The sequence below is a fragment of the Acomys minous genome, assembly GCF_964271855.1.
Source record: "Acomys minous genome assembly, chromosome: 15".
Classification (NCBI taxonomy): Eukaryota; Metazoa; Chordata; class Mammalia; order Rodentia; family Muridae; genus Acomys; species Acomys minous.
The window spans coordinates 85,230,633-85,252,072 of record NC_140497.1 but is presented as its reverse complement, the minus strand read 5'-3'; the positions used below and the strand labels follow the sequence as shown (position 1 = coordinate 85,252,072).

At 43.3% G+C, this 21,440-nt stretch overlaps 1 protein-coding gene, 1 long non-coding RNA gene and 1 pseudogene across 3 annotated transcripts; all 3 read right to left on the bottom strand.

Annotated features, from left to right (window-relative positions):
* Window positions 1-1,898: 1,898 nt before the first annotated feature.
* Window positions 1,899-20,912, bottom strand: TMBIM4 (transmembrane BAX inhibitor motif containing 4). Its single transcript, XM_084759877.1, has 7 exons — window positions 20,711-20,912; window positions 10,572-10,680; window positions 9,397-9,502; window positions 5,838-5,871; window positions 3,952-4,069; window positions 2,905-2,950; window positions 1,899-2,183 (listed from the first exon to the last, which is right to left on the bottom strand). The coding sequence occupies exons 1-7, from the start codon at window positions 20,805-20,807 to the stop codon at window positions 1,977-1,979; spliced, it is 717 nt and encodes a 238-aa protein (XP_084616003.1). The 5' UTR covers window positions 20,808-20,912; the 3' UTR covers window positions 1,899-1,976.
* LOC311585092 (small ribosomal subunit protein uS2-like) lies at window positions 10,703-20,702 on the bottom strand (annotated as a pseudogene). Its single transcript has 2 exons — window positions 18,712-20,702; window positions 10,703-14,453 (listed from the first exon to the last, which is right to left on the bottom strand). The product of its transcript is annotated as a small ribosomal subunit protein uS2-like (transcript).
* LOC311585093 lies at window positions 14,501-18,708 on the bottom strand. The gene is made up of 2 exons (XR_014775095.1): window positions 18,311-18,708; window positions 14,501-15,391 (listed from the first exon to the last, which is right to left on the bottom strand). It is a non-coding gene; the product is annotated as an uncharacterized lncRNA (long non-coding RNA).
* Window positions 20,913-21,440: the final 528 nt, after the last annotated feature.

The following is a 21,440-nucleotide window of genomic DNA, read 5'->3' as shown; positions in this document are numbered from 1 at the left end:
AACAGGAGGAGGCAAGTGCACAGTGGGTTTTAAGCCTCCGTATAGATGCTCTCATTGGACAGCTTCTTGTTTCCTGTGTCCAAAGGCTGTGACTTTTGAACAGAAACTTGGAAAAAGGAATCAACCTATTACGGTATTAAGACGCGTTCCACGATTCAGCCTACCAAGGCTCCTTTAAAAGCTGGATTGGGGACTAAATAATTGAAAGCAGGTAGTTCTAGGGGCCAGGTGTCACAGAGTTTTGTTTTGAATACCTTTAGTGCCCTCCTCCTTCATTCAAACATCCAAGCAGGAACTTCTAGAAAAGGCACTTTCAGAAAGGTGGAAGGATGGGGCTGGAGAGAGGTCAGACCCAAGAGGATGTGAGTTTGATTCCCTAGGACCACATTCAAACACCAACAAAAGCCCAGCACTAGGCAGACAGGCCCCGGGACCCCTTGGACTCCACAGCCAGCCTATTAGACAAATTCCAGCCAGTCAGAGACCTTGTCTAAAAAGAGGTGATGACACCTGATGAACAACACCTACACGCACACACACACCTTTATACAGGAATGCACTCACACATACAGAACCCCAACAGCTGGAAGGGGTCATGAGCTACACACACAGTTCGTAATGCTGAGTCCTTGATGGGAAACAACTGATTTCTTATGTAAAAAGCTTGCGACACAGCAGTTGGCAGTGAGTGTGGCTCCCACCACTGGGCCTTTCCATGAGGTTCTGGAGTCCCAGGGAACAGAAAGAATTCTGCAATTCAGATGGTGATGTCCAGTGTCCTAGATGGTTGAGACACACAGAGACGGAAGGCCAGGGCCTGCGGACTCCAGCCCACAGACACTCGATCCAATGGACTAAAACCAGGTCTGAGTTCTGCGGAAACCTGAGGGCACATAGCTGGCTCGGTGCGGTAATCAGACGCTCTCTAGCGCTCCTGTTTCCTTCCTTCCCCAGACTTCTGCATCATGGGCTGACTACCCCGCCACATCCTCTTTTAATTACTAGGATAAGTCCTACTAAATCTACCTTCTTGGTTATTTGTTGAGCGTGCATGTTCACTTGTGAGATATATGTGTGTGTGTGTGTGTGTGTGTGTGTGTGTGTGTGTGTGTAAACACATAAAGTCGTCCATGTTCCTATTCTTATTGATTCATTTGTTGGTATATTTCCTGCCTGGCAGGCAGCTCTCATTACTTGGTATAGAAGGACACACAGTGATGTGAATCTCACTGCAACAGTAAATAAATAAATACATAAATAAAAAGGACTAACTATGTAAAATGTGTTGCCATTAAGTATAAACACCATTCATTTATCAAACATTTTATACCAGTGATTTTTTCCATTTCTAAGCACGGCATTTTTAAGAGGTGGATAGTGGGCTAGAGAAACAGCTCAGTGATTATGAAGAGCAGCTGCTATTCTTTTAGAGAACTCCAGTGCAATTTTCACATTGCAGCTGCCTGTAACCCCAGCTCCAAGTGATACAATGCCCACTTCTGGCTTCTGCAGACAGAGGCATGTGGACCTGACATGCACATGGTACACATCCACGCGTGCATTCAAACCAATTACAAAAATAAAAACCAAACATATTCATTATATTATTTGGAATTACAGAAGAATGACTAGTAATTTAGGAATAAAAATAAATAAGTAAGCCAGGAAGGCAGTACATGCCTGTATTCCAAGAATGTAGAAAGCCTGACGGAGTAAGATCATGAGCTTGAAGTCATGTTGGACCACAAAGTGAGACCCTGCCTCAATTTACCAAAAAAAAAAAAAAAAGTATAAAACAACTTATTGTCTCCTGCCTGAACTTTTAAGTCAAGGATTTGGAAATAAGATGACACATAGGATAGGGAGATTCTGAAGTGTAGAAGAATCAGAATGCCAAGGAAGATCATAAATGCTTTTAATATCTAAGTATAAGTCTAACTTTTTACATAATAAAACAGTCTTCGAATACTGTTCAATTACTTTTTATTAACTGCTTCCAGAACCCTTAGCAGGTGCAGGAACAGATTGATGATATCCAAGTAGAGGTTGATGGCAGCTAACACGTACTCTTCAGGCGAGAGTTTGTGCATCAGCGAGTGGGTGTCATAGATGATGAAGCCACAGAAAAGAAGGGCACCTAGAGAAGCCACAGCCAGCTCCAGGGTTTCACTATAGAAAAACACCTACAAGCAAGGGGTTAAAGAAACATGCTCATATTCAGGAGTCACGGTAGACCTACTTCCATCACTTTTAATAACAATCTACTGCTAGTGGCACACGTGACAAAGGCATACAACACTGACATATAAATGCAGATGTTACAAGCAGGAAGAAGGAAGGCTTGTCTTTGACAGGAATATGGATGTTTAGGTAAGCAGTTATCTTTCAGTTAAGTGAACTCCTTGACTTGAATAGCAGCACTCTAAACATGAACTGTTTAAAACGTTACTTTTTATGACATTTGTGTATTTATTGGAGCCAAGGACTGTGCATGCCACAGCAAGCATGAGTGAATATGGGGTCAGAGGACAACTTGCTGAAGTTAGTTCCCCCTTCCATTCGGTGGGTCTCAGGGACTCGAGATCAAGCTTAGAGGGTAAGTATCTTTATTCTCATCAACTATATCTTTTTAAGAATTAAAATGTGCCATTCAGAGGTTGGCAACTACAAGTAAGGGCCTTTTTGTGCAATTTCACTTATTTGGGCATTCATCTTTTTCTCAATTGGTAATAATGGTTAACATAAGAACATGAGTTTTACTGAAATTATCCTATAATAATATATATAAATGCTCTAGATAATTACCACTAAGTGTCCTCTATAAATTAATCTCAAGGAGTTTTAGCTGACTTATGCTGACATAGGCAGAACTGTATCCAAGTTAACTGTTCTAAAGCCACTCACCCTCAAGAACCCTGCTAAGCACAAAATCCACAGAACTGCAAACAACCTGGAAAAAAACAAAAGTTGAACAGTTTACAATACTGCTCCTTACTACAACACTTTTTAAAAGTTTTTTTTAAAGTTTTTATTTTATATGTATGAGTGTTTTGTCTGTGTATGTATGTGTGCCATTCCCTGCCTGATACTTGAAGAGATCAGAACAGAGCATCAGGTCCTCTGGAACTGGACTTACACATGATGGTGAGGCATCATGTGGGTGCTGGGAACAACCCAAGTCCTCTGCAAGAGTAGCAAGTGTTCTTAAGCAGTGGACCATCTCTCCAGTCCCCAAAGCACTTTTTAAGACCATTTATTTTATAAAATAATAACTCCATATTTTTGGCAAAGAATAACTAAAATATACTGGGCGTGGTGGTGCACACCTTTAATCCCAGCACTCGGGAGGCAGAGGCAGGCGGATAACTGAGTTTGAGCCCAGCCTGATCTACAAAGCGAGTCCAAGACAGCCAAGGCTACACAAAGAAACCCTGTCTCCAAAAACCAAAAACCAAAAACCAAAACCAAAAAAAAAAAGAAGAATTAAAATATAAGAATTCATAAATATTTCATTAGAGCAACAGAAATTAAATTAGAGCAACAGTCCTGGTGATACTTACGCTGAAATGTGACAACCAAGGCTGAAGAGTCAGTAAACCCTATACTAATCCTAATGCACACAACCTCGCCTCTCTGACCCTTTGGGGGAGATGAAGGCGGGCAGAGGCACTCGCTTTCCTTTCGATATATAAAAGAAGAAAATGACTAACAGCCACATCCTCCATCTCTGTGAATGCACCAGGAGAATAGGGCATAGTCCTAGTCCTCAGAGTGACCACTTATGAACCTCCATAGTAAAGACACAGATGCCAATACAGCAGCATTTCTTCACAAAACTACTTATAATATGTTGTGTATATATATATATATTTTCACACACACACACACACACACACACACACACACACACACACACACACACACACAGAGTACCCAAGACTTACTACTTACCCTGCTCCAAACTTGCTGAAATCTCTCTTTGACTGCAGGGTATAGGCAGTCAAGCCAAGAAAGACTGCCGTAGTCAGTATAAAAGCTTGCAGAACCAGATACACATCATAGAAAGTAACTGCAAATATTAAGACCGATTAAAACATGCATAAACAGCCGATACGAATAGCCTCACCTAGATTAACAGGAAAAAATTTCTTGTCTTTTGGTTTTTTATTGTTTTTAATTGCATATATTAATTACACATACATAATAATGGGTTTGCTGCAGCATTTTCATATATGTTCATAAGGCACTTAATCATGTTCACTCCACTACTCTCGTGTTTCTCACCCACTCGTACTTTCTTCTATTCTAGTCACCAATAAAAACAATTAAAATTCGTCATCCTGCCTTGAGTATATTGATACAGTGAAGCCACACACAGTCATAATAAAATGTAAAGGTTCCAAAATAGTTATTTATACACAATAACTGGGTCACATTATCTTCTTGTTAAGCAAACTCTGTAGATACTCTATAGATCACCAGGAGCAGCTCCGTTTGCAGGTTATCAGGCTCTTTCCAGCTGTCCCTATGGTTAAGAACAGCAGCGACCTGGTCTTCTAGCTTTGCATTCCTGAGCAGTGGCAGCAATGCTCGCTATCCCCTGGACAGCACATCAGGTGAGCAGGCCAATCCAAGGCAACTGAGCATGAAAAGCAGGAAGGCACTACAGAGGACAGAGAGCGATCCCGCCTGCTTTACAGCTAAGACTGCACTACCTTGGAGAGCACTATTGTGGATTTACCAGATTCCCTCTGCAACAGAGGACCGATCCTGACTAGTGACAGTGGCTGTCCCATAGCTGTCCAACAGAATGTTAGACAGGTGTTCAAGGGGATGGAATGCTGTGAACCCTAACTACTTACACAACTGAAAGTTTTTTTTCCAAGATTGATTGTACTTGTCATTTCTACTGATACATCACTAAAATGTCTGCTTATGGCATGCAGAATTTGGGAGGTGGTCACAGAGAAATATATAGTCATTTTTGCTTGTTGATAGTTTTGTCATTCTCATCATAGAGACTAGAATATTGCAATCCATAAAGAAAAGAATCTCAGATTACTTCATGTATGTATTTCTAACCCCAGTTCTAGTTAATGACGTTCATCCTTATGTTAACAGTATGATGGCACTGGGGAGGGACAGGTCAGTAGCTGATACTACAGGTAAGCCAATGGCACTCCCTCTCTATGCTGAAAAGCTTCCATTCCACTGAGTTTACTATTCCTTAGGATTTATCTATATTCTGATTCTTCTAAAGAGTGGTAAAAAACCTAAAAAATACAGACTCAACAAAACTGGTCCCAAATGTTAAAAGCAGCAATGACAAACCAGGAAGAGGTAATGTATCTCTCATAAGAATGAAACTCTTGCTGGAACTCAAAACAGTTACTGCGGACCTTTGTGACTTCCACAGTAAACCACCTGAGAACACTCCGAATTTTTATTGCAATTCACTGAATCTTTTATTTAAGACATTATTAAGCTACATCAAGTGATTATAACAGACACTTGGGCAGGAAACACACACATAGTCTCAACTCAGTGAGGGAGGGAAGTGACAGAAGAGCCCTGGGAAGTAGGGGACATCAACTACAGTGTCTCATTTTTGTCAGCAGGAAATCATAAATGACAAAGTATCTCAGTTCTTTCTGTTTCCCTTACACCTTTCCGTTTCCTCTCAGCCCAGCTAAACTATGTAAAGTATAAATATTTGACTTTTGCTTATCAGCAATCTTAACTTTATGTCATGTTTTTAATATAACATCCCATGATGTTAAGCTTTACCGAAACGTTTTTTTATCCACAGTAAGATGGTAACACATCAAGAGACTTACCAACAACTGCCACGGTCAGAGCTTCCAACAGTGTCTACGAAAAGGAACTGTAATTAGCTAATGCATGAAAAATGGACACTATCCCACACACACATTCTCATTTCTAGCTGCCCAGTATGGTCCCATGTGAACATTTCATGTTCGCCTCAGAGGAGCCTTGTTTCACACATAGTGCACAACGGTATAATCTTACTGTAAGGAAAATGAGGCCTCAGTGTATTGTGAGTATTTACATCCTCACTGTTACTCTTTAAGCTTTAACCAAATTTTCCTCTGTAATAGAAAGGTTACCTAGTAGAATTAAGGAAAATTATATTTTTCTCATGCTGGATAATAGAAATAAAATGATACTGTAAAAGTATTTGTATGTATTTTAAAAACCTCAATACCTCACACAAATAAACATAAGTATAAAATGTTATGTACTTTGATGAGGCAGCTTAAAACAGCCTCACAATAAAAATCTCCTTTTTTCCCCAGCAACAGAATTGGTACCTGGACACCGGGCTGTTCCCATAAAACAATACATTTGTAGCCTCCCTTGCAGCTAGGGCTCACATTGTGACTGTATTCTTAGCCAAACAGCTGAGTGGTGCCCAGCCATAGGCCTGTGCTTTATGAGCACGTGGCTTGGCCCCCACCTCACTTTATTCATCTTATTTCAGTAGGATGCTATATGGATAGGGCAACGTGCTACCATCTTATACTATGCAAATCCTTGCAGGTGGCTGAGCTCTGGATAATTCTCCTGCGCATTATTTTATATTGTTTAAGTCATATCACAAGTAGCTTAGCCCTTACCAAAACAAAAGATTATTAAGCCTTGATTCTAACTGTTCTTTCTGCTTGATTTTAACATGTCTACTTGGTCTTATATGCTTACTCTAGTTAGGTTTTAGCTGATGTACCACAGCACAAAGGCAAAGCCAGAGGCAACAGCAACAGCTGCAGAATGGTATTGGTAAGGAAACAGTTGTTGTCCTCCATCCTACCTGAGGACCGTGGTCCTCAGAGGCAGAGTGGAAAGAGTATTGGAAATGCACAGAGATGCGGAGGCAGTGAGACTGGGTCTGTCTCAGTGCTGGTAGTTGCAGGGGGGCAGTAGCAACCGATCATAGAAATGGGCTGCTCTGCTGATACGTGTGGCACGACAAGAAACCCCACCCTGCAACAAAGCACCGGAAGGAGACGGGACACTATAAACAGTAACATAGAGGAGATGAACACAGTGTCACACGGAAGCCACCGCATCACCCTGAAATCGGACTTTTTGAAAAAATAAGTATACACATGTACACGCACACCCTGACAGAGCTGGTTAAATCCCCTTCCTTCCTTCCTTCCTTCCTTCCTTCCTTCCTTCCTTCCTTCCTTCGCAGAAGGACAAAACAATGAAAACAGTGTCAGCAGTCCACCGAGCAATGACAGGAAGGAAGTGTGTTTTATGAACTTCCTTATTTGTTGAAGCACTCTAGCCAAGCACACGGGGAACAGGCCACATGACAAGTTTCAGCTGGCTCCCGATGTTCTTCTGGTGAGAGCTCTTTCTGCTGGGCAAAAGGGGTCTATCCTGTGCTACACAGAAATCAGTCTTTCTGAAAGGAGGTTGCACCAGATTTGGAGAGCGACATGACTTTTTAAGAAAAGATTTATTTTTAGCTTATGTGTTTGTCTATATGTATCCTTTATGTAATTGTGTTTGTGTGTGCGCCATGTACATGTGAGACCAGAAGATGTCTGATTCCCTAGAACTGGACTAGAGTTTAGAATGCTGTGAGCCACCGTGGGGGTGCTAGAAGCTGAACCTCGGTTCTCTACAAGAGTAGTAGCCAGTGCTCTTAACCACTAAGTCATCACTCCAGAGTTGTCTGTTTTAAAACCGATTACTATGTGTGTACATGGTACGTGAATGTGAAGGCTATTCAGCCACGGCGTGCCAGCAGAGGACAGCTTTGTGGACTTGGCTCCCTCCTACTTTACATGGGCTCTAGGGGCTGAGCTGAGGTCCTCAGACTTGCCCAGTAAACATCTTGGTTGACTGAGTCACCTTGCTGGCCCGCGTGCACGCGGCCTTAGGTTTTGTTTGTTTGCCTCCCACTTCTCTCCTGTTGCACACATGAGGCAGAAATTAGAATCTGACCTAAGGATCTGCTGCAGCAGTGGCAGTGGAAGCCACAGCCAAAGGAATACCAACTATGTGGGACCAATGGCAGGCCATCAAATCTAAGTGTGGGGGAACCAGTGGACAAGGATGGCTGTGAGCCAGGAAAGGGGGTAGTGAGGCCACAGCCTACCACTCAGCCATCTGGTAGCATCACCTCTCGGACCTTTGTCTCGTTCTTCAGAACTGGATGTAGGAGCTGCTGAGTTTCCAAGCTCTCACAGCCTGTCTGAGACAGCTTGGCTTACGGCTAAATACGCTTGCGTGGATTGACATTCAAATGATTAAACCCTCCACTAATTTTTAAAGCCGTGAGCATCACTCTAACAGGAACTCATTTTCACAACTCACAAACTTTACTTGAAGCCTTTTACTCACACTGGTGGCCTGTTCACTCTTATTTGACAACACACATTGTGTTGGAATGTTGCAGAAAACTGTCAGGCCAGTCTCCAGAGTTATGAGACGCGAAAAGATAGTGCCAAAGTGCACAGAGATTTACCATCCTTACTCAAGTGAAGATGGAGTTTTATAGATGTCAACTGGGATTTTAAGTTTTACAACTGTCTCAGCAAATAAATAGAACGTAATGTTAGATTCTCCAACATATAAATTTATAACAAGTTTAAAAAAAAAAACCAAATCATTTGAGCAAAATGGCCCTTTAAGAGAAATGAATGAAGCCATGGGAATAACACAGAAGAATTAATCATGAGCTCCTCCTCTCCAAGTTAAAGCCACAATATATGCCCCCAATTCCAGAAAATTAGAGGCAGAAACCGTCACGCAGATGACACAGCTTGCCATTTTCATTTTATGTGTGAGAAAAATTAGGTACAAAAAGGCTAACTGCCTTGCAGAATGTCACATAAGCAGAGGGTTGAGAAGCGAGGCCATCGGATTCCAGCCTGGCATGTTTGCTACTAAATCCTACTAACAGGAGAACTGCTAAAGCAGGCAGCAGTTACGAGTGCTAAAAGAGTCTGTATCATAAGCAGTTCCCTAAAGTTCAGGCTGAGGAGATGCAGGGTGGTGAAGTGCTTGCTGTGCAAACATGAGGACCTGAGTTCAGATCCCCGATGCCCAGGTAAAGAGCCCCATGTGGTGGCACATATATGTAACCCGAGCGCTGGAGGGCAGAGACTTAGCACTGGCAAGTCTGGCTGAGATGGCGCATTCAAATTTGCTGAGACTCCGTCTCAAAAATCAAGGTGGACAATGAAAGAGGAAGGCACCTAGTACTAACCTCGGACCCTCACAAGCTCGTGCACAGGCAAACACACCTGCACACACCTCAATCGCATCCTCCCACTGTTACCAGTGTATACACACAATTAGACAAGCACCATGGATGCTCAGGTTAGATGCTAACAGCATAGACAATATCATAGTACTCACGAATGCAAAAAGCAGGTAGAGGTTCAGAGGGTGTGTATGTCTGTGCAAAGTCAATGCGAAAATCAAGCCCAGAGATCCCAGAGCAAACACCAAAATTAAGGCCGGGCTGAAAGATATAACATTAAAAAGCACTGAAAGCTTAAAAGCAGGGTTAACTGTATACAATTTCATTTAAAAAAAAAAAAATCTATGTGTTTTCTATGGTCATAAAAGTACCAAAAAAAAAAAAAAAAAAAAAAAAAAAGGCCTGGACCATACCACTACTAAAAAAAAAAGAGCCTGTTCCCTAGGTGGAAAAGTTGGAGGGTACGAGATGGAGAAGGGCTGTCTGTCCATCTCCCCTTTACTGACGTCCATCACTGGGGAGCAATGTTTGTAAGTAGCACAGTATTTTGCTAATCAAAATACAGTAATTAAATTACAGACGAATTTTACACATGGCAACTCTTTTACAGTATACCCACATGGCTATAAAGTAGATAATTATATCCCAGAGTAGCCAGCTAATAGTTTAAGATTGTCCTTTGGTAGGAGGTGAGGAGACAGTCTACCTTTTAGAAAATAGTCACTCTTCATTTTGTTTTCTCTCAAATGAAGAAATCATTATTATTTTTAGCCACTCAAATACTTAGGCTGGGAGGAAAATCTTTAATAAGGAATAGATCGGGTGTGCAGCTCCTCTAGAAACTGCACAGTAAGTTTATTCTATCAATGAAACAAGAGTAATGTGACCACACATTTTCCACATAACTTCATTTTCCAAGTGTAGTCTTAGGTTTGGGGCACAAGATGAATGGTAAAATTAAATACAAGAAAATGAAATAATTATGGTGTATGCAGCAACAATGGTTTTTCTTTTTAAAATTTTTAATTTTTTAATTTTAATTTTTATTTTTGTTTGTGTGCTGTAGTGGGAAGGGCAGCAGACAACGTATGGGAGTCAGTTTTCTCTTTCCACCTTCCCAGGCCACACCAGTTCGGCAGCCCACAATGCAAACTCTTAATTCTATTCAAGAAGATAACGGTTCGACCCTAGAAACTATAAACTAAGACGAGGTAAAATAACGTGTGGTGAAGTATTCTCCTTCATCGAAAACCATTCAGGCTAATAGGAGTTGGATGATGACCTTTTATCATAGAGGAGATGAAATATCTGGAAATGGTTCAGCTCTTACCTTTCATGGACAAATGTGCGCACAGACTCGAAATACAGGAACAGGGCAGAGGTCACTGTAGTCAGGAGAACTTGCAGAGACAGGATGCTGTAGACTTTTCTGAGAAAGGCTACGAGGGAAAGAAACAGTGCGTGTGACTGCTTTCCAAAGCATTTGTTCCTTAGAAAAACCAGCTTTAATTGTTTTGATTGGTTGCTTTGTCTTTGGTGGGTGAGAGGGACACATGCTGTGGTCCACATGTAGAGGACAGCCTGCCTGCGCCAGGCCCCTCCAACCAGGTGGGATCCAAGGACCTAAGTCAGGCTTGCCCATAAACAATGAGCAACGTCTCGCTGCCTGAAATTACATTTTCACCAGCATCCTTTTCCTTAACATCAATCTAAATAATAAAACCGAAGTAATAAAACCTAGAGGAAGAGAAATAGTTAAAAATTAAAAGGGCTAGCTAATCCTCTAAAATGCCATAACTTAAAAAAATTAAATTAGCGGCTTACAGAGTAAATATATTTGTCATAATGAAAAGAAACTATCAAATATCTATTTGTACACAAAGCATTCAGAAAAAAACAGAGCATTTTTACAAAATGGTTCTACTGTGGATAGGAAAAGCAGAAATAAAATATAGCTAGCTGTAAAATTTGAAAATCTTAAAGTCTGCACTAATGGAAGTACGTCCTCAAGATGAAACTTCTTTAAAGGAATATAAAGTTCTTTGCTTCTCCACCCCATAACTAAAACAGCTATCAGCACTGACTTTCTGTTTGTTATGTGTACAGGTGTTTTGCCTTTGTGTATGTCTTGGCACCATGTACATGAGGTGCCATCAGAAGCCAGAAAAGGGCACTGGGTCTCCTGGGACTGGAGTTACAGATGCTGTGAGAAGCCAGGTGGTTGCTGCAGGTTGAGCCCGGGTCCTCTGGAAAAGCAGCCAGTGCTCTCAACTGGGCAGACATCTCTCCAGCCTCCAACCATAGGTCTGAGACCACACTTGGGTTTCTTTCGCCCTATCTCTGTCTCGCTCCTCTATTTACTTTTTAGCATGTTTCTTTAGGGTCTGTATTGCCTGCTTTCCCATCAAAATGCTGAGGACTGATAAGTCATCTGCATATTGCTATATACGGGCATCTAGTGTGGAGCCACCAGCTTCTAAATCAAGGACTTTGCTCACGTTAACTCCCACAGCTAAGGAAATGCAAATCAAAACAAGATCATGTTCTCTCTCATTTCCTTTTTAGACAAAGTCTCATTATACTGCAGGCTGGCCTCTAACTCATGGTCCTCTTGCCCTCGGCTTCCAGAATGCTGGGATTATAGGTATGCAGTCCACACCTGGCCTAAGATAACAGTTTTTAACCCACCCCGAGACCTAAGAGACTATGGTCCTCCTGCCAAGTCGAGCCCATCATCTGGCCTTGTGAGTAAGGCTTTCCTGGGGCTCAGTGTCACTCACCCCTTTATTTAGCCTCTACAATTGATTGGAGGGAGACGACATATTTCATAAAGCTAGAAACATTTATTACCTAGCCACACCCTGATCTACCAGATTGCCAGTTCAAAAAGCTTTGTAAGAGGACTGGGAAGGGTGCAAAGGGGACCTTCCTGTATCTTTTGCTGAAGAGCCACAGGGGATGACATCAATCAAATTTAAAATCCCTTTAACTCTTATCTTTATTTGAAGGAATAAAGGACCCTCAGGAGATGATGGTCAAGTAAGTCATGGTAATACATACTATGGAAGACTGCCACAGTCTATAGGACTGTGGTAAAGCTGTACTACAGTAAAGCTACAGTAAGTGAAGAGCTACAATTATAACATGACCTGTTAACTGTGAGGTTGTACTTATGAGTGTACAAAATAGCAGTATCTTAATTTTTCCAGATTACACATAGCATACTGATAATACAGACTAATTTAACACACTAATATAATAAAACATGCATAATATGACAGTAGACTGGTTATATAGACTACTCCCTACTATGAAAGTACGTAAGGTGAACGTTACACTCAGAAATTGATTCTCACATAACCTTCCTATTATGACTTTAGGGCTCATTGCTTTCCACTAGTGAGCCTTGACTAGAAGTACAGAATTCCAAAAGTATCTTTCAGAAAAAAAGTATCCACTATAAATAGCTACTTTATTTAAAAAAAATTTTTTTACATATACATTTATATTATTACACATATATAAGCTACATACAGCAAGAAGAATCATGAAACAATCAGGAATTATTAATGTTACATTCATAGTGTTTTGGCTATTTGTATTTGGCAACCTTGAAGAAAACATATTTCTTGGTGAGTCTAAAATTCTGGATGTAAATCAATATTTATCATATTACTTTTTTTTGTTTTGGTTTGTTTTGGTTTGGTGTTTTGAGACAGGGTTTCTACGTGTAGTCTAGGCTGTCCTGGACTCGCTTTGTAGACCAGGCTGGTGTTGAACTCACAGAGATCCACCAGGCTCTGCTTCTCCGAGTGCTGAGATTACGAGCGTGAGCCACTACACCTGGCTCTGTGTTCAAGTCTCAGACGGTTAAGTCAAGGGTCTCTACAACACCATGCTAGTTTCTAACACCACTTTAAGTGCACATTTCCCACGGCGGCACTCGGTGTGTTGTTCCCAGCACTGAATAGCTCCTCAACATTTTCCTCTCTCCCCATGAGCTCACCCCATGTATAAAGCATACGCTCCAAGGGAACCTCACTTCCCCTTGAAACTCCCCTAGGTTACTTCAGTTTTCAGATGGCTGAATTTGACACTTTAGACTTTAGTTAAGCTGCCGCACACACACATATAAAGTTATTTCAGGTTCTGGCCAAGTCAGTGTTTTAAGAACAGCTATTGTGACCTGCAAAACTTCTGTGTATAGATCTTTGCATCTAGTATAGGGAAGCTGAAAAAAAAAAAAAAACAAATGTATTAGCCATGCCTTAACAGTTTAAATTACTCCTTAATGCTGCTATCTTGCCTCACCAAGGTCTAACTGACACTTCTATTACAATCTCAGTAACACCTCCTCAGAAACTCAGTCTCCTGCAGTGTCTGTCATCCTCTGTCCCTGCCCTTCCCTTGCCTCATTTCATCATTTCTGGGACCAGCAGGAAACTTTCAGTCCTATCTATTCCCAGCACTTGCTACATATATCAGCTCTCTTCTTATTTCAAACATTTCTTTTTTTTTTTTTTAAAGGAACTTTATTTTCCTTCCATTGACCCTTTGCTCCGGTGTCTGCAGAGCAGCTAAGGACCACTCAGTGGTGGCTCCAGCTCACTCAGTGGCCTGAGCTGTGGGAGCTGCTGATCAGTCCTCAGTGGCTGGCTGGGAGCTCCAGTCTTCAGTAGGGAACTGCTGGATGGGCACGGAGGGCACCTGCACACCCTCAGACCAGTCGGCCACCTCTGGCTGCGCAGCAGTGAACTCAGGAGCTGGTGCAGTCCATTCTCCCTGGAATTCCTCCTTGGTCACAGCCTTCTCAGCAGCAGCCTGCTCCTCCTTCTCAGTCTCCTCTGGGTCTCTGTAGAAGTAGAGATCAGGCATCACCTCCCATGGGTGCTCACGGGAGATAGTGCCACGCATTCGGAGTACTTCCCGGGCCAGCATCCACCACATCAGACCCACTGGGTGAGCTCCCTTGTTGTTGCATGGGATGGCAATGTCCACATAGCACAGAGGAAAATCCGTGTTGAACAAAGCGATGGTGGGCAGGTTGACGTTAAGAGCCCTCTGTGAGGGGCTGGTGGTCAGCCCTGGGGTCAGTCACCACTAGAAGCCGTGGCTCCCTGAAGGCTGCTTGGATCTGGTTGGTGTAGGTCCTAGGTGTGAAATGGCCAGCAATGGGAGTGGCTCCAGTGGCAGCAGCGAACTTCAGCACAGCCTGTCGCGCGCAGCCTTCGCCGACAAAGGAGACGCAGCAACTCAGGATTCTTCTGACGGTGATTTTATTGTTACAGCTCTTCTTGATGGCAGACGGAGAAAAAGGACCCTGCCCCAGAAAACCCGCTGCTTATATAGGGAATTCAGGGGCGTATAGGGGCGTGTCCTCTTTTGTCATTGGTGCTCCAGAGAACACCCAATTAGCATATTGTTGCGTAAGCAGGTGACGTCATTGCGCATGCGCACTGGCCACAAGGGCTTCCAGGAGACAGGGAACCAGCGCCGGCTCCCGACATCTCCCCCTTAACTTTCAATTAAAAATGCCAAACTGAAGCCATGAAATTACCGATCCAGCTCTCCGCATCAGCAGCAGGGAGCGATCAAGGAAGTTACATGGACGGAGACCCTGTACACCCGAATTCCCGTGCAATGGGAACTCGAGCCCCGGGAGGTGCACAGGTCTATCCTGTAGCATCCTGGTGCAATGGGAACCTGTGCCCTTCAGGAATGCTAGAACCAGGATAGTGTCTCAATGTTTGAGCATGCTAAGCCAAACCTGAGGAGATGCCCCTTGTTCCACAGCAAGCATAGCCTGTGCAAGCACAATTCTGTCACGCTGTTGTTGTCTTTTAAATTTTCAGAGCAACCAAAGACAAAAGGCCAAATGAACCCATCCCCATCCCTTCTTTGGGTCTATGTGGGTGGAATTATGTCAAATAGAAAAAGCGTGGAAAACTTGTGCGAAAAACTTGTGCATCATACATCACTGGAAACGGGACAGGGTACACTGACAGTATTCCCCACCGAAGCTCCTGCGCCCTCAACACTGGACTCAGCATCAGCAGACTCAGAAGAACCTGCAGCGGGGTCTCCATCCTTCTCGTCCTTTTTCACTATCCTGGTCAGCCGCACCGGCACCCAAATTGGATTTTCTTGGTCCTGTGGAAAAACACAAACAGCTCCCCTGGACCTTATTAATATTGGATCCGGGCCTTTCCATTTGTTATCAATAACATCCTTCCATTTCACCATTTCTCGCGGTGATGAATGACCAACATGCCTGTCTGCTGCAGACCGTCCTTCAGAATCCAAATTTAAAAAATTTAAAGTAAATAAGATAAGGGAGATAGAAGTCTTTGGACCCATATTGATAATGGGGCTCATTCCCCCTTTTTGTTTTTGTAAATACATTTTTATTGTGCCATTTGCACGTTCCACAATGCCTTGAGCTTGTGGATTATATGGTAGTCCAGTTATATGATGGACTCCCATCTTTTGACAAAATTGTTGAAAGGATTTTGAAGTATAGGCCGGCCCATTATCAGTTTTCAACTGTAGAGGCTTTTCCCAGGCTGCCCAGGCCTCGAGGCAGTGGGTGATGACATGAGCCACCTTTTCTCCTGTAAGAGGAGTGGCATGAATAATTTTTGAACAAGTATTAACTGATACATGAACATATTTTAATTTTTGAAAGACGGAACATGAGTCACATCCATTTGTCACACCTGTAGGGGTTGAACTCCTCTTGGATTTATTCCAACTGTCGGTGAGGATCTAAACTCAGCACAGTTGGCACATTTTAAGACAATATCTCGAGCATCTGAATGAGATATTCCAAATTTTAGTCTAAGAGTAGTAGTAGGCACATGATAGAGCTCATGGAACGTGACTGCATTTTGAATAGGATCCAAAGCCATGCAGACTTGTTTGGTTGTTTTATCTGTCAAATCATTAGCTTCAGCCATAGGTCCAGGTAACAAAGTATGGGCTCTTATATGTTGAATATAAAAGGGATGTTTTTTATTTCTAATTGAATACTGTATATCTGTGAATACAGCAGCTACATTACTTTTAGAATGAATCACTCCTACAGTTTTTAAAATTTGTACTGATTTTATCACATAATGTGAATCAGAAATAATATTTAGTGGCTCATCAAAAGTTTTCAATACTACAGCTACAATAGCACATTCCACTAATTGAGGGGAAGTATGGGCAAACTGTTGTCGAACAACTTGCCCATTAACTACATAGGCACCTATGCCTGTTTTTTGACTGATTATGGTCAAGCATCCTTCCCTGGATGTCTTTCACGGACCTGCACTCGTTTGCCCAGTGCTTTCCTTTTTTGCACTTTGGACACAAACCTGGCTGTCTAGTGCTTGATCCTCCATTTTGTGAGCGGCACTGTCTCTGGACATGGCCCGGCTTTCCACATTTAAAACATTTCAAACTTGTGTCCCTTTGAGCAGATAAGACTGCTGCAGCTAAACTTGCAGTAGTCAGGGGCCCTCCTATTTCCCTGCAGGCTTTCATCCAGGCATTAAGCCCCTTCCCTTTCCAGGGAGTTATTGCATTTCTACACTCTCTGGTGCACTGTTCAAAAATCAATTGTTCTATTAGAGGCATTGCAGTGTCCGGATCTCCAAAAATTCTTCCTGCAGCTTCCATCATCCTGGCTACAAAGTCTGAAAATGGCTCATTTGGTCCCTGAACAACCTTTGTCAAATTTCCTGTAACTTGTCCTCTATTAGGTAAACTCTTCCAAGCCTTAACAGCTGCCTTATTAATTTGGCCATAGACTTCAACTGGATACATGGTTTGATTAGCTATCCACTGTCCTTGCCCAGTAAGCATCTCAAAATTCCATTGTGGATGTTGATTAACTAGATTTTGTCTAGCTTGGCTCGCACACAGGTCATGAAAAATAGATTTCCAGTCTAAGTATTGTCCCATAGTGAGACATGCCTTAACTGTATTATACCAGTCCTGTGGAGTCATGGCCTGATCCGCTAGCCTGTCCACCAATGCCTGAGTATAGGAAGCACTATTGCCATAAGTTTGAACTGCTTCCGCCAAGGCTTTTAACTGTTTTAACTCTAATTGAGAATATTGTCGTTGTTGTTGTGCATCTTCCCACATGGGAAAGGCTGCTCTAATTTTCTGTCTTTCTTTCTCTGAAATCAGAGAGCTAGCTGTCTTAGGCCTCGTTGCCATCCTTTTGTTTTCCACCAACATCACTTTCTCCTCTAAGGGAGGCGCTGATGGTCTATACCCAGGGGCAAATGGGGGATTAGGCCCATATTTCTCTGACTCATATTCAGCAGCTTCCTCGTCCAATTCTGCTTGCTCCTCAGGATCTAGTCCCTCTTCTTCTTCTGAACTAGACGAATCATGCTTAAGGTCCTCCTCCTCTGAGGACGTCTCCTCAGAGGCAGAGGATTCCACCCTGAAATTTTTGAATCCGTCTAAGACGGAATAAAGCCTCCTGGCTTCCTCTTTTTCTCCCTCCTTTTGTCTCTCCTTTCCCTCCTTAAACTCAAATCTTTTTGTTCGAGGTTTCTTCTTTTTCCTTAAACCTCTTCCCTTTTCTGCTTCTGATAGACTATCTTGATGGTCGGCCAAAACCCTCTGTCCTTCGTTAACCGTCTCCCTACATCTCTTATTTTCTATACATGATTTAATCATCTTATAAACTGGCCATGTGCCTGCTCTCAATGTTCCTTGCTCCTTTTCAGTAATCAAGTCTGTCCCTAACTTACTCCATGACCCCTTGGATAAGGATCCTGTGGAAGTAAACCAGGGAGCCACTCGATCCACCTCTTTTAAAAAATTAATCAGCACTTGCTCTGGAATTGTTAAACCTCTCTGTCTAAGCAACGCCCGCGTTGCCTCCAGAATCGGCTTAACTTGTTGATTTCCCATGCTTCCTTTACCTACAGGAGCGGGAGCGCTTGCTCAGTTATCTACCTGAGACTGACAGTAAATTAATCTGTAGTACAGAAAGGGGACATGTAAGTCTTGTCCCGTTTCCCACAATTGAGACAGAGGACCGTACCAAACAACAGAAATCGTAACCTTGCAGAAAAGTGCCTAGGCTTCTCACGCCGTCAGTTCTGAATCCTCTTCCGACGAGCAGTCAGGGGTCCTTCAAGTCGTTCCTTCACCCAGGGGTCGGCAGTTCCCGGGTTTGGGCACCACTTGTCGCGCGCAGCCTTCGCCGACAAAGGAGACGCAGCAACTCAGGATTCTTCTGACGGTGATTTTATTGTTACAGCTCTTCTTGATGGCAGACGGAGAAAAAGGACCCTGCCCCAGAAAACCCACTGCTTATATAGGGAATTCAGGGGCGTATAGGGGCGTGTCCTCTTTTGTCATTGGTGCTCCAGAGAACACCCAATTAGCATATTGTTGCGTAAGCAGGTGACGTCATTGCGCATGCGCACTGGCCACAAGGGCTTCCAGGACACAGGGAACCAGCGCCGGCTCCCGACAACAGCCGGTCAGTGTTCCTGGAGGAGATGACGCTGACGTCAGCAGGGTTCTCAATGGCAACAATAGCATGAGCTGCAAGCAACAGCTTCTCCCAGGTCCTCTTCAGATTTATGATGTAGACACCATCACTCTTCCTTTTGTAGATGTATAGCTCTATCTGAAAGTCAAGGTTGGTGCCGCCTAAGTGGGTTCCTGCAGCAAAGAATTTGAGGACATCCTCCTCCTTCATCTGCAGGACACCAAGGGCTCCGGACATTGTGTAAGCTTCCCTTTAAGTTACGACTGGAGTCAAGAACAACGCCGTACGGACCCGTCCCTGGGCAGCACGGAAAGCTATTTCAAGCCTTTCTATCAAGAGCAGTATTGTTCTGACAGCCAAGTTACAGGTACAACAAAAGCACAACGCACCGAGTGTCACCATGGGAAATGTTACTCTTTAAAGTGATGTTAGAAAATAGTATGGTGTTGTAGAGAGAACCTTGACTTAAGGTTCTGAAAACTCAGGAGCTAGGAGCAGTTGACGGCTACTGCCGGGGGCGGGGGCGGGGGCGGGGTGGGGGTGGGGGCCGGGTCATCATTGCTGTGATAGCCCAGTTAGGGGAGAAGCTGAGAAACAGTTTTATAAAAACAACATTAACAAGTGGGAGTCATTCTTCTTCCTGCTGAAAAAAGAATGTAAGATGGCGCATACAGAAAGTGGAAGATTCTTCACTAGCAAAAGCAAATGAGCTGTCAGGCCATGGAAGATAGGAGGTGGGTAATCTTAAAATACACCCTGAAGTACCAAGTGATTAGTGCAAATCAGAAGGGTGGAAAACAACCAAACCAAACCAACATATATGATCTCGACCACAAAGCATTCTGGATTGGCACAAGAGAAATTTATAATGATAGTCAGACATACGCTATTAGACGGATGCACTTTGAAGACCCAGGCCAGTCACAAAGACTAAACCGTATGATTTCATTTTACTCAAGAGTTTCATAAAGACTGAAAGGAGAGTGGCAGTTGCCAAGGGCTGAGGAAGTAAGCAATGGGGAGGTACTTAGTGGATACAGTTTCACTTTTGCTTTGAAAATGAGAAAGTTCTGCATAGGAAATACAACAGTGTGACAAAACACTGCTGCACTGTACCTCCAAAGTGGCTAGGGTGGCAAATTTTCTGCCTTGAGTACTTTGTTATAATTAATATATTTTAAAAGCTGTGCTTACTTGTCAAAACAATTTCAAATTTCATTATAGTATAAACAATTACAATTTTCATTATAGTAATATCATGCCAAGTAAGCGCCGCGCCAAGATTCTTGACGCGTCAGAACCACCTTCAAGTTTTTTTTTTCCCAGAACCAGTTTCAGCTGCCCAGGCAGGCTGAATCCGGGTCAATATGTCTGTAAACAGCTGACCTGGAGTGGGCAGTGAATTCTGTTTCCTTACACAACACCGAACAGTTCTCGGACTCAAACCAAGAACTTTACAAGGGGAAACTGAATCATAACTTTGCGCTGCCATGACTTTATGCGCTGATCTGGTAAACTTCTAAGCTATCACTCAAATGTATGTTGGAGTTCTGGGTCCCATGCAGAGGAAGCCATGGCAGAGACCGCAAGTTCTGCTCGGTTACCAGCAGCTCTCAGCACAGGAGACAAGTCAATAAGGGCATAGGCCAGTGCTTCTCAACTTTCCTGATGCTGCGAGCCTTTAATACAGTTCCTCATGTGATGACCCCAACCATAAAATTACTCCATAACTGTAATCTCGCTACTGTTGTGAATCGTAATGCAAACATATAATATGCAGATGATCTCAGGCGACCCCCGTGAAAAGATCGACTGGCGCTCCCAAAAGGATCTCGACCCACAGGTGGAAAACCGCTGGCTCAGACGACAGTCCCCATCAGCTCACACCGCGAGAAGACAACTGCGCTGCGCTCTGCTCCGCTCACTTATTCTCACCCGGGTCCCCCTGGCCACCCGCCACATACCCATGCGGATGTGCACGCTGGCCGACGCCACGCAGCTGCCATAGTTGAAGTCATCCTCGATGGAGGAGCAGGGATAGCGCGGGTCCGTGTCAGCCATGTCGTCTGTAGCACCCGTACCTACCGCGGCCCAGGAGGGAGCCTACACTGACCAACAACCGCCTTCATCCACTTCCGGGATGGCCGCCAGACAGAACTAGCCGAACTGCCTCGCTGGAGCGAGCACCGAACCAGTCGATCGCGCCTCTGGGGGAAAAAAAAATCTCTCTTGGGATAGGAGGAGGTTGCTTCCTGGTAGAAGGAGAATGAGTGCTCCCTCCCACGTCATCGGAAGGGAATTTCTAGGATTTTCCTCCAGAGAACCTCTCCCAGAACAAGTGATAGGATTCATGTAGCAACTCAGCAACCTCTCCCATTTGATCACTTCAATACTTAAGTCCAGGAATGTGCTTTTGATGTAATTATTTTAAAGCCATATTTAGGCCTACATTTACTGTGCACTTCTTTTAAAACAGACTTTTTTTTTTTTGAGTGATATGCTGCTTAATCTTGAAAGACAAGTAGGAGTGCACCCGCGGGGCCGTGAGGCAGGATTTCAAGGAATCAAGTCAGGGAGCCAAGTTCTTCTTATCACTGTCTCCTCTCTTTTGTAGAATTAAGTTCTACTAGCTCATTACAACATCCTTCTTCGGTCTTTGTTTTTCTGTTGACACCAACAAGTAGGATGAGGCCT

What these genes read in the sequence shown, in the direction of transcription:
- TMBIM4 (XM_084759877.1), bottom strand. Translation starts at nt 20,807, where the DNA reads ATGGCTGACACGGACCCGCGCTATCCCTGCTCCTCCATCGAGGATGAC. An exon ending in TCTGACCGTGGCAGTTGTTG is followed by an intron (nt 4,070 to 5,837) that starts GTAAGTCTCTTG and finishes TAATATTTGCAG; the next exon opens with TTACTTTCTATGATGTGTAT. An exon ending in GCTTAGCAGGGTTCTTGAGG is followed by an intron (nt 2,184 to 2,904) that starts GTGAGTGGCTTT and finishes CCTTGCTTGTAG; the next exon opens with GTGTTTTTCTATAGTGAAAC.